This window comes from Lycorma delicatula, chromosome 2 (genome assembly GCF_047948215.1).
Source record: "Lycorma delicatula isolate Av1 chromosome 2, ASM4794821v1, whole genome shotgun sequence".
NCBI lineage: Eukaryota > Metazoa > Arthropoda > Insecta > Hemiptera > Fulgoridae > Lycorma > Lycorma delicatula.
Genome location: NC_134456.1, coordinates 149,236,841 through 149,250,431, shown reverse-complemented (window position 1 = coordinate 149,250,431; position 13,591 = coordinate 149,236,841). Strand labels below are relative to the sequence as shown.

Genomic DNA, 13,591 nt, shown 5'->3' with positions numbered 1-13,591 from the left:
CTGACACAGGAAAAAACTCATTGGAAAAACATTTTCAGTCAGTAAATAGAATGTTTATTAAAAGAGAAAAAAAAGGAAAATAATGGAATAAATTGATGTTAAGAACTAAAATAAATATTAAGAAAATAAAAATACAATGAAAGAAACACACAAATAAGAAAATGATCCTAGCTGAGGAGAGGATTTTCAAATTATTTAGATATTGTTCAATGAAGACATCATCATTGTTCATGAGGACTTATATAAATGTAGAGAACAAAAAAGAAGGAAAATGATGATGCTTAGCAATTTTTTTACTGTATTTTTATCTTCATTCTATTAAAATGATTAATTCACCAAATAACCTCAAAGTGCTGAGATTATTTGCATTCCTATGTCTAGTATGGCCAATATTCAAACCCAGGACAATCTGGATGAGAACTGTACTACAGAATAATAAAATGTTGGTAGTTCAACAATTAATTAATAACCACAAAAACTTATTTATTTCCTTTTTAAAGCAACTACAGTCTAACTGCTCAATTTGCTGATGAGAAATGAATTTTTGTAGTATATGAAAAATGCTAAGCCTGAGTAGGATTCGAATGCAGAACCTATTAGATGAAAAACAAAAATGCTGTCATTCGGCCATCAAGTTTGTCAGAGTGTTATCATAATAATGGTATAGGTAACAAAAATAATAATAGTAATTTGATAATTTTATTGTTAATAAGTTGAATAAATGACCAATAAAATAATGTAATGGATGTTCAAATATCCATCATAAATTCAATCAGGTTTTGTAATCAGTAAAATAAAAATTAATTTGATATCCATAATCTATCAAAGAATAATAGTTAAGAAACACTTCTCATAGTGTAATGAGTAAAACATTTTTCCAGAATCTGATTTGTAAGAATCTGATTTTATAGACAGCTTTAAAAATTAATCCTCTAAAAAAAAGTGTAAACCATCTTTTTCTCTTATGTTAAAAATAAAGCATCCATTTGCCTAAAGTACTGAAATGTACCCTGGTAATACAAACTTGAAAACAACAGTCTAAAAATCATGAAGAATGCTACGCTTCTAGGAAGTTTTGTAAAATATTCATGTACTGAATTAAGAATTTAAACAAGCGGAAACAGAGATGAGAATCAAAAGTAAACATTTAATAGCCAGAAAGAATAAATTAGTTTCACAGTTGCATTTAACTATTTCCTAATAAAAATGTGGGAAATAATGTTAATAATAATTTTTGAATAAACAACAATGGGAAAAATAAATAAAACATCTATTTTTAGCATGAATAACCAGTTATGATGGACAATAAAATTAAGATTAAGAAATTTTTTTTGATATATCAAAAGTTGAACAAAGGTTCAACCTTAATATTTCAACCAATAAAATAGGTATTAATGATGAACATTTTTGAACAGAGAAATCAAACTTTTTTTTTTGAAAATGAAGAACAGAATTAAACGTTTTCTTAACATTTTATATTACCTGTACTTATTTATGTTGATAAAGGTATTGATCTCTATTAAATGAAGAGAAGTATGAAAAGAAAGTACGATATCAAATACATTTTTGTTCTTAGGAGTAACATAAATTGTAATCAGGATAGAAATTATGTTTGCAAAGTAATAACTGGAATGCAGTCAAACCTTTCAACCTGATTAACTTACTACAGAAAGTAAGAATGCTAACTTTTCTACAAATTATGTAATTACCCAATTTTCCCTGAAGCAAATTTGATAGTTAGCTACATTGTCGTGTACCTAAATCTACTACTAGGCCAACAAATTTAAAGGAGGACATGAAGCTGTAGAAAATAAATCTCAATAGGTGTTCAAGGACAAATCTTGCATGATCTCATTATCTGTGTCCCTGTGACCTAATGGAAGATAACTGGCAACTTATGGTTGATGAAATTGCATAGGAAGAGAGTAACAGTAATGGAAATGCCTATTAACACATAGGAAATTGGATTCCGTAAAGTCTATGTGAGGAAGGTTTTTAAGACTTTGACCCAAAATCAGAAACGGTTCCTGTATCACTTGTATTTTACACAAAAAAATCAATTAATGGGAAACATTAAAAACTCATATTAAAAATTTCAGTTGTTATAGTCATTTTCAGTGAATAGCTTAACAATTCCACCCTAGTAGCAGCTGATATTATTATGTTGATTTTGTCAAACTGGGAAAATGTATTCTAAATGAGATCAAAATATATGTTGGATTTGAATTTTATCTATTCATTTAGAATATTGTTGTGTATTTTTATACATAGATGAAAAAACACAAATCAAATCTTTTGGCTATGTATCATTTGGGATTTCTCAACTCAAGAAAACCATCATTAATAAAGGAGCTGATACCAAGGTGAAAATATCAGCACTAATTACTGAAGACAGTAATGATATTTGTTTTTGTAATTTATAACTAATTTTCTATTTGCCATAAAAAAACTGATAGTTTTACATTAATATTCACTCCCAAATGGCATGAATAAAAACATTATTTTCATTTAATAATATAAAATATCTTGTTTTAAAAAAGGTAAAATTTGCAGAAGGATATAGGATGTAAAAGCTGGGTTTGTTTGCTTTGTACTGTCTAATACAAGTTTACATTTTTTTATTTGTTTTTATAAAAGAAAATCAATTTTGAAATACTTTCTGTAAATCTATACAGACTGTATGTGTTTTTTTAAAACAAATTTGTGAAATATAGAAAAATTCTACATTTAAAAAAATGTTTTCTGCAGAAGGAAAAACATGTTTTAAGCATTTAAAAATAGTAAATTATAAACAATGATGAATTACTTTTTCAAAAAGTGATTGTAACATCGATAATATGCAGTTTTATGTAAAAAAAAAAAAAAACAATTTTGAATCGTGAATTTTGATAAAAATGTTACACTTTAACCCAAAATTTGGGCTGGAACCCAGCCCAAATTAACTTTGCCAAGTACATCTTCATTAAGTGCTTGAAATTTTATGCATCTCCAAGTATTAGTGTAGAAGAAAAAAGACAACCAAGATATGGAGTGTATAGAAATGTGGTGACTCAAGCATGTAAAACAAAACATGTTTTACCATATGTTGCCCTTGGAAGAAATAAATGCGATTTCTTACAGGTATTCAGCTCTAATTACTGCTTGTATAATACAATAGTTCCCAAGGTACTAAAATTAAAACCAAACATTTTTTTTGCATGCAAAAGCTTATCACATTGTCTGCTTTCTATCCTTTTGTGAGTTGAGGACAGTTATTACCATCCACAAATCAGAATGTAAGCTGTGAAATGTTAATTTGAGTATAAAATTAATTTATGACTTATATCTTAATGAAAAAGTTTATATACAAAAAAAAAGACAAACATAAATTTGAAAAAATTAATTTATCTGAGCTACTAAAAAAGATTCTTTCATTAGTTAAATATTTAATTTACAAAAAACTAATAAGTCTAATTAGTGGTTTGTGAACAACAAAAACTTTTATATACATAGCAAAGAACAAAAGATGAAATACTATTAAAAAAATTAATGAATAAATAAAATAAAATTTTAGAGTCTAAATAAGAGCATTTATTTTCAACTCATTTTTCTGTAATTTTAAATTCATTTACAATAGGAAATTATAATTAAATTACAATATTATAGATCATGAGATTACATCAGATAATAAGCAACAATAAAAGGAGAAAAAATATAAACTATAATTTTTAATAAAGAAAATATATACATTCTTTATCCTGACTGAAATTATTTCCCATAAAACTTCACACAAAGTGATTAATTAGGGAGGGAGAAAAACCTTCCTAGGACTCACCCCCGATAAGTCGGCATCACTCGCAGCTTTTGCTTGCATTCGCATCAAGTCCTTCATTTTACGGGGATATCCCTCGTTCTAGCACCAAAACAAAAGCAATGAACTGAACAAACATCAGCAAATAATATTTAACACATTCCTTAACCAAAAATGTGATTAAAAAGCAGAAAAAAATTATCCATGAAAAAAGCAAATATAAGCAACATTGAATACAAATATAAAAAATAAAATCCATAAAATTACAACAGTGCAATGTAAAATAATAAAATCAATAAAAATTAATACCTTATTCTACAAAAAATTAATTTTAATTAATGAAAGCTATACTACTTAACTACATATCAGACAGTGAAATGTTGCTATATAAATTTCAGTCTAAAGCATTTGAAATAAATAAAAATAAATTGCCACAATTCTTGCTAATTATTACTGCAGCTGTGCTAGTATTAAAAAATAAAATAAAACATTTCAAGTTGTATTTAAATAACACATAAGTCATACATTACATATGGTGAAAAAAAAAAGTTTAATTTAAAAATTATAATAATTAAATTCACTAAAATAATATAATATTAATAATCTTAGAACCCAAAGATATTATGAATATATTTTTTAGTTTATCTGTTTTTAATTTTAAGCACTATAAAATTACTTCATAACAACATCCCTTAGAAGAAGCTTAAATAATTATAAATATTAAAAAAAGCTAAATTTAATAATTATAAGTTTCTTCACGGAGATTATTTACCCTTTATAAAAGTGATCTAAATTTTTTCCTAATAAATATTTAATTTTCTTTTTTAATTAATAATATCATCTCAGAAATGGCCAAGAAGAAAAAAAAACAGCTTTATTATTACAGGACTCACCAGCCTACTGTAGTGTAGTTTAATATTGAAACAAAATGAAAACAGAAATATTATAATTTCATTTTATTATACTAAGAAAAAAGAAAAAGTTAGTGAAACAGTAATGCCATTAGATGATTAGCTATTCTAAACTGTAATAAAACAGACTCTACTTTCTTTTAAAATAAAACAAGTTTACAACAAAACAGTTTTCAAGGCAAGACTGGATATAAAATGAGAATCATATACAGTGACTCAAATAAAACATCTATCACAACTGTCTTAATCTATTAAATTAAGAAAAGTACAAAACAACTAAATTTAATAAATGCAGGCTACAAGTAATGATCCAGAAATATTAAACACTTACAAAAGTTAGTTTTAACTTCCAAGAGCAGTATTTTAAAATGGTTTATTTTATTTTATGGCAAATAAACAATAACAGATACCAGATATATTTTTTTTTTATAATGACAAATGAATTTTGTAATGTGTGAAAAATGCCAAGACCAACCAGAAAAAATGCCAGAACTTTCTAAATGAAAGTAAGAGATGGTACTATTCTGCTAATGAAGTTACCAAAACTACAAGTAAAATAATAATAATTATTAGGATAATTTTATATTAAGATTATGGGAATTACATAAAACACAACCATTTCTTAGGAATTACCTGCATCTGCATGTGAATACTAGAAAATGGCTGATTAGAATTTATACAGATTAGAATAAGACATTATATTGGTATGATAATACAAATAATTTGGGGCAACACAAATAATGGGCGTTTCAAAGTGGGCACAGCACTTAAAATGAATGTACTGAACTCACAGATGAAATTTATGTTAATTTATTTTATTTGTGTTTGTGATATGGCAACACTGCAGTCAAAAATAGTTATTCTTGAGTATACTTTCACCTGCAAGTACAACTGCACTTGTTTCTCATAAAACTTCACACCAAGTGATTAATTAGGGGGGGAGAAAAACCTTCCTAGCACTCACTCCCGATAAGTCCGCATCACTCGCAGCTTTTGCTTACATTCGCATCAAATAATCGCATACAATAAATAATGATTGCAAGTGCAAATACACTTGCAGTTGAAATAATGGTTTCATTTTGAAAACATTAATGAATTCATTCTTTTGTGTTGTGTCATTTTTTTAAGAAAGTATTTGTTAATTGTAGAAATTTATTTTGCATATAAAAGGTGCCTATTATATAACAAGATTGATAAAATAACTCACCTTTATTTATATGTATTACAATATTCTAATGCTTGTCCTCTTCGTTATAGTCCCTATTCGCACTTAGACAACAATGTAGTCTTGTTTTTTACTGGACAAAGGCATTCAGCAGACAGAATTCTATCAGCTGTTTTAACACATTTATAGTTTTCCTTTTCAGTGCATCAACTGACTGAAAATGCATTCATTTAAGACCAGATTTTACTTAGGGATAAGAAATAAAAAGGTGAGCAGGCACATTGTCCTTTTTTCCACAGTTCTAACTTACTGATTTTTTTCTCAGGTTTGTCAAAACTTTCTTGTAATAAGCACAATGAGCATGGCTTTGAATTTGGATTACTTTGATGAGTTTTTCATTCTGGTTTTTCAAGATGATGGTGTATTCACTGCATTAACTGCTGTTTTGTCTCAAGATCAGAAATTGTTGTTTTTGCCCATGGAAAATCCACAATTCATCATAAGTGATGACTTGTTAAAAAAGGTTGGGTTTGGCATAAGTTATTGTAGCATTCAATGTAAATTTCCTTGTGATTTCTTCTAGTCTTTCTAGTTAAGTGTTCTTAACTAGAAATCTTTCTTCTAGTTAAGTGTGAAACCATACGGACCATCTTGGCACAGGTTTTTTTCATATTGAGATCCTCTCGCAAAATGTTCACATCGTCTTTGTCAATGTCTATGGCTTCAGCTATTGTTCAGACAATGAGTAAGAGATCTTCTTGAATATTCTGACCAATTTTTTCTACATTCTTCAGTTCTTGAAGTTGAAGGTTGTCTAGGTTGTTCATCATCTTCCATATTTAACATCCTTTCACTGAGTCTTTTGTGCCACTCATACGTACACGTACAAGTCTTCTTCATAAACCTCAGCAAACATTTGAAAACAAAATTTTGTATAATTTTACTAAAAATTTCAAATTGATACTTTGCTTAACTTTTTAACTTATTTAACATTATTCCGGCCCACGAAAACACAAATCCACTAAATGACTCATAATTAAGTGAATGACACAGCATGTTAATATTTGTCATACAGGTTCAGACACAACCAAGATCCCTGCCAAAGAGCTTATAATCAGTTCTCACATATATATATATATATATATATATATACACTGCTTTTTCCGAGAGGTAGAAACACAGTATTGTTATTTAAAAGACTCATAAATGTTTCAAATGTGTAAAAGGAGGTTTTCAGTAGAAACTTTCTTACACTACAGTTTCTGATAACATCATATTTGGTATATAAATTTTGTGAGACTAGGCTGACAGAATCAAAAGGATCCAATTAAACAACCACTACCATTACCATGGAAGTTCTTATAAATTTGAAAGAGCATTTAACTCACTTATTCAGAAGACTTAACTAGGATAACTTAAAAAGTTTTGTATAAAATTTGTATATTTACATACTGGTGTCCATGAACTGAAAGAATCAGATTAAGAAAAACAATTACAGAACCATTAATAATTTTGATCTTTTTTTAATGAAAATGGAATTGAGATACTAGATCACATTTGTTTTAGTAATTTGGTTTTACTTAAATGGTTATGTAAACGCTCAAATATGATGCAGAGAAAATACTTATTCTTTTCAAAAATAATTATTACATTAACAGAAAATTGCTGTTTGATAAATGAACTCCTTCTTTCATATAATAGGTTCTTAAACTTTTTGTTATAAAACCACAAATTTTGAAGTCTATTCTGACTTGCTCTAATAGTTTATACTGCAACTTTAGAAAAGAATTAGTAAAATAACACAATCTATCATACTGCTAGTGAAATTATAGCAATATTGCAAGAACTTTTTGTTCATCTTTTTTGATCACTGGCTGATCTCAAAAAATAAACCATGACTACCAAGATCTCTAGATCTTATGCCTTCAGGATTTGTTCATTTGAAGTTTTTAAAAAATATTTTTTTACATAATAGTTCTGGTTCATTTGATAACTGAAACCTAACATTGAAAATGAGATTAATAAACAAATATAAGAAAAAGTAGTTACAAATGTATTGAAATAGGTCTATATTCAGATTAAAAGAAATCACTTTAATATTAATTGTAAAATAAAAGACATGTAATCTGAATAGTTTTGTTCTTTGAGAATTATTTCAAATATATAGATCAAAATTCTGGTTGCATCCTGTTTGAAATGTTCTCTAAAACACTATAAAACTAGAGACATACTTGATTGTCTGGCATCAGTTCACTTATAATTTCATCATTCTCATCATCTTGTTTATTAAAATATGTGTGTATTATGTGCAATATTGCAATAGCAAAGATAAAATGCTAGTAATTACCTTAAAGATATGCCAGAATAATTTCATTTCATAATTTAAAAATCAGATGTGTGAATGTAAATTGTATTCAGAATGAATAAATGTTAAAAGACTATTTGGAACTAAAAGTAGACTATTTCTACTCAGATGACACATTAATTATTTGGCACATTAATGTAAATTAAGTTCCATGAATACAACTTCTCAGTGGTCTAAGATGAATGATGTAACACAGTTCAATCCATCAAAAATGAAATCAAATGTCAAAGCATATAAAAAACCAAAACCCATTGTAAAAAAATTCAAAACAAAACACTAAATAAAATACAATCTTATTTCTTTTAATGTTTCAAATTATTCATGTTATTTAATAGTATATTTATATGTAAATATTTTAAGTCTTCCATTTAGTATTTTGGAGATTAAAAAAAATCAAAACAAAGACATATTAGAAAAGTTTGGTAATTATAACTGTATTCTATTTCCTTGTTTCCTGGAACTTTTAAAATTCTTACAGTGAAAGAATTCTAGTGTTAGTTCATACAACTTAAAATAATAATAACTTTGTCATAAATGAATCTATAAATACATACATTCTCAAAGTAAAAGTATATATAAATAAATGCAAAGATGCAAATTTTATGCTAAATTAATGTCTACACATACATAACAGAGTGCATTTACTTTTGCAATAAATTTGTATACTGTGTGTGTTTGTTTGTGTGTGTGTTTGTGTGTGTGTGTGTATGAGCATGCACGAGCATATGCATATGGGAATGTGAATGCATATATATATATATATATATATATATATATATATAACTCTATTAAGTCTGAGAGGTCTCTGTATCCCTAGACAAATATACCTTGAGGATTTAGCACATATACATTATTATACATTTGATTTGTATATACATTTGTACTTCAATTTTATCCAATAGATCAACATACAATCACACTGAATGCTCAGAGCTGTGCATCTCCAGGTCCTCCTTGAGATGTTACCGAGTATCTCTATGTAAATGTTTTGAAAGGCTTCTCCATAGTGTTAACACAATTCTTCATTTCTTACATATCACTGTTGAGATACACATGCTTTGATTCTTTCCAAAATGAACTGTTGGCTGTGATAAGGTCAGCCATTGCAATGGGGCTAGTAATGCTTATTAATCATAGCCAATTCAGTGGTCTGGAAATTGTTATTTAGGAAAACATGCACTCAAATGAGCTGGAATTCCATTTTGCTGCATTTAGATACATTCCATGATACTCTTCCTTTGAAGAGTATCTTCTTTCCAAAATTTGCAAGTAAGAATCACCATTCATGTACTCTTTAAAAATATATGGTCCAATGTATTGTGATGTTTTTCCCTGGCCCATATTATGACATGTGATGGATTTCTTTCCAATTTATGCACAAAATGAGGATTCTCCTTAGCCCCAGAACCTCTTTTCTGACTTTTTTAATGTGATAAATTCTACAATCATCAGAAAATAACACTCCTTTGCAGGACACCGCATATGGAAATCGTAATTATAAAAAGCACAACTGAAATAATTCCACCACTATTCCATGTCTCCATCTGATAATTCATACACACAGTTGTACTCTATAGACTGGTTGGGAAGTCACCGTACCCCTAAAGTTAATAAAAAATATCAGTCAGGATTTGTATTTGGAACATATGGTATTTTCATTGGAGTCGGTTGGCAACAGTTTTTTATGTCACACCACTCTTAGTAAAAGACAGTTGTGCTAAAATGGCTGACATGAGTAGTTACAATGTTGAGGAGCAGTTAGTAACAAGCGTATGAGTTCATGAACGACAACAAACAAATCAAACAAAGATGATATGTTTCGTCAACGCTTTAATAAGCCGCTACCACCACAAAAAGCAACAATGCTGGCTTGGGGAAAACATGCATTTGAATTAGGCACTATTAAATGTAGGCCGCAGAGTGGACGAATGTTAAATGCAGTTAGAAGCAGATCTTCCCCTATGGGAGTTGGGATGCTGTTGCAGTTTCTATTGAACAATCCCCAATGAAATCAACTCATAAACATTCAGCTGAACTTCATATAATGGTCTTGCATTGTCGTCCGCGACAATGCAAGACCATATGAAAAAGTACTTGAAAGTTAGTCCATTTCATCCTATGTTCATCAATGAACTGTTAGATGTAGACAAGGTACATCGCACTGCATCCTGTCAGGCTTTATTAGAAAAATGCTTTTTACTGATTAGGAAAGGTGCTTTTTACTGATGAATGTGCAATATATTGTAGTTTCATGCCAGAAATGTGTTATAATTGGTGAAAGAAAATCCTAATTACGTTACAGAGTTGGAAAGAAATCCACCGAATGTCATGATATGGGATGGAATGACATTCATCAATTGTTTGGTCTTTATTTTTTTGATTGCCCAGAGAATACACAAATTTATTTAGAGATGTTGGAGGCATGTTTAATACCACGGCTTCAATAGAAGGATCTCGTGGAACAAATATGGTTGCAACACGATGCAGCATCTGCACGTTTTGCACTATTAGTCCATGCGTTTCTGAATGAAGAATTTCCTGGACATTAGATTGGCCGTGGTACTCCAGCATCACCAGTTCCGTTATCATGACTACCACAAAATCCCGATCTCACCACACTATACAATTCATTATGGGGAATTATCAAGGCACACGTATCTGCACGTTGCTACACAACAAATGAAGAATTGCAAGATACTGTGAGGGATGCGTTCCATAATGTAACGCCAGAAATGCTCTATCGCATGTCACAGAGGACATGGCAACGTATAGAATTGTGCGTGTAACATGAGGCCAAACAAACAGATCCACTGGATCATAAAATTAATACTATGCATTAAGTGATAAATAAATTAATTCTTATTTTCTCATTTTTCATTTATAACTCATTACAAATTTATATATATATATATATATATATATATATATATATATATACATCCACGAGTGTTAATAGAAGATGGGGAACCCTAAAATAACTTTTCAACTGTCACTTAGAGAAAAATTAAATTTTTCAATTGCTCCTACCTCAAAATTACCATTTTTCAGTATGAGACAACCACATCCCAAGCCATAATCAAGGGCTTCTCAAAGATTTTAATGGAAAGTGCAGGTTTGTAACATATCATTTCAAAGGGTTTAAAAAAAAACTTTTGATATAAAAAAAACATTGGGTTACAATAACCCTAATCAAAATTGTGTTAATTTTTTCACACCTAGTTTTAAATGTTGTGTAGCTTTTAAATAATTCTCAATAGCGAAACATTAAATAAAAAATTAGCAAATGCTCTTACCTCAACACTGTTTATCTATTTTTGAATACAAGACCACTACTGAGTATAATGTAGGCCACTTTTTAACTTAACTGTGACAAATATTAAATGGCTACCATTTTGGTTAGGATTGCTGTAATCCAAGTTCGTTGTCAAAATGTTTGTTTTTCAATGTTCTTTAAAATGATCTGTCACAGCCCTATCTTTTCCATTAAAATTGTTTAGTTAACCTCCCATGGGGGCTTGCGGAATGGTGGTCTAATTTGAAAAGTAGATCATTTGAAGGTAGGAGCATCTGCTAAATTTAATCTTTCTACCCTTAACTGTTGAAAAGTTATTTAAGATACTTATACTTTATAAACATCCTGCATGTGTGTATGTGTAAATGCATGCATCTGCATGTATCTGGTATGTGAAATTTAATATTCCACAAGTAATTTATTGAAACTAGTTTTGCTAACAAAAAAAAATTAAAACATGTTGCAAGCGCATACAAGGAAATGTACATCTATATAATAAATAATTGCACTATGTTCTTTTAATGGTGAACTAATAAAAAATTTTAATAATTGAATAAATAATTTGAAATTAATTATATAAAAAAAAAAGGGAACATTAAATAGAAAATAATAATTAAGCTCATAAAGATGGTCAAAATATATTTTCTAGATCTACCTGGAAGACATTTGAACGATTCTTATTTCCACCACCAGTATTAGCTGGTGCTGTGCCACCCCCACCTTCTTCTGCTGCTTTCTTACTGGCTTCTTTTGCACTTTCTTTTTCTTTCTTTTTATTTTTCTTATTTTCTTTTTCCTTTTCTTTTTCTTTCGTTTTTTCTTTCACCTTCTCTTTCTTAGGTTTTTTTGGTTTTGGTTCACTTCCTTGACAACATGTACTTTCTTGAAGAAGAAAGCAGAAGACATATAGCAAAAAGAGGATGCTAACACCATATAGGTAAGTGAAAAATCCCTGAAACAAAAAAAAAAAGAAAAGAATTATAGATTATTATCTTGTAATTAATACAAGGTTATAACAAACTTACTCTTACATAATTCTAGTAAAAAATTACAAAAAGAAAAAAAGAAAAAGAATTAAGGGAATTTATATTATAAATGTAATTTGTTATCTTAGGATACATTTATAACACATTACAGTAAAATAAAACAGTACTTCTGTAATACTTCTTTAATATCATGAGGTAATTAAAAAAATATTTTTGATATGCATAAAATTACACAGTTACAAGATTACCTTCTTCTTCTTCATAGATTAGGCAGTACTGCCTGTTCTGGCACCCATCTCGTCTTTGGCCTTCCAATATCTCTCCTTCCCCTAAGTCTGCTGTATTTCCTGGTTAGGATTGGTAAATGTTCTTCTGTCTTATTAAGATGTTCACTTCACTTAAGTTTATAATCCTTAATTTTTTGAGGCAAAATATCTGCTAATTTACCTGAATATTCTTATTTCTAAATCAAATCCACTCCTTTACCGATCGGAGGAATTTCATTTCTGCTATCTGTTTAGCTCGTTCATCTTTTTTTCTATTCACCCATACATCTCATTGCTATACATCAAAGTAAGAACAGCTACTGTTTTAAAGAACTTCAATTTGATGTCTTGTCTTATTTTATTTTGCAGTGTTTTGAATTATTCCACACAATTAAATTTTGCAGTTTTATTCTTAATATTCAGACCATCTTCATAGGAAACATTCCATCCCAAGCAATTAAAGCTACTAACTCTTTCATCTACTTTATTATTTATTATAATCTTTCTTTTTAAGAGGTATTTGCCTTTAAAAGTCATGACTTTAGTTTTAGGAGCACATATCATCAAATAAGTCATTCATCTTCATTGCAATCGTAAGTATTGCTCTCTGTAAATTATATTCACCATCTTGACATTTCATCCGCATAATATACTTGTATTCTGCTTAGATGTTCCTTTTCACTCAGTCTAATTCCTAGACTATAACTTTCTTTCCATTTTTGAAAAATGTCAACTATATAAATATTAAATAATTAGATGACATAGGCAATCCTATCGCACACTTATATTTGTCTTTAAGTACTTAAAAAATTTGCC

The 13,591-nt window shown here is 28.8% G+C and overlaps 1 protein-coding gene across 7 annotated transcripts in view; it reads right to left on the bottom strand.

The window, feature by feature from the left end:
- LOC142319313 (proton channel OtopLc-like) overlaps window positions 1-13,591 on the bottom strand; it is a 422,996-nt gene that overhangs the window by 50,149 nt on the left and 359,256 nt on the right. For 6 of the 7 annotated variants that reach the window (XM_075356452.1, XM_075356451.1, XM_075356448.1 and 3 more), the window contains 2 exons: window positions 12,179-12,475; window positions 3,815-3,892 (listed from right to left, as the gene is read on the bottom strand). In XM_075356452.1, the coding sequence (XP_075212567.1) occupies window positions 3,815-3,892; window positions 12,179-12,475 (375 nt within the window). The remainder of the gene's footprint in view (window positions 1-3,814; window positions 3,893-12,178; window positions 12,476-13,591) is intronic. The other variant, XM_075356454.1, reaches the window with a different exon arrangement.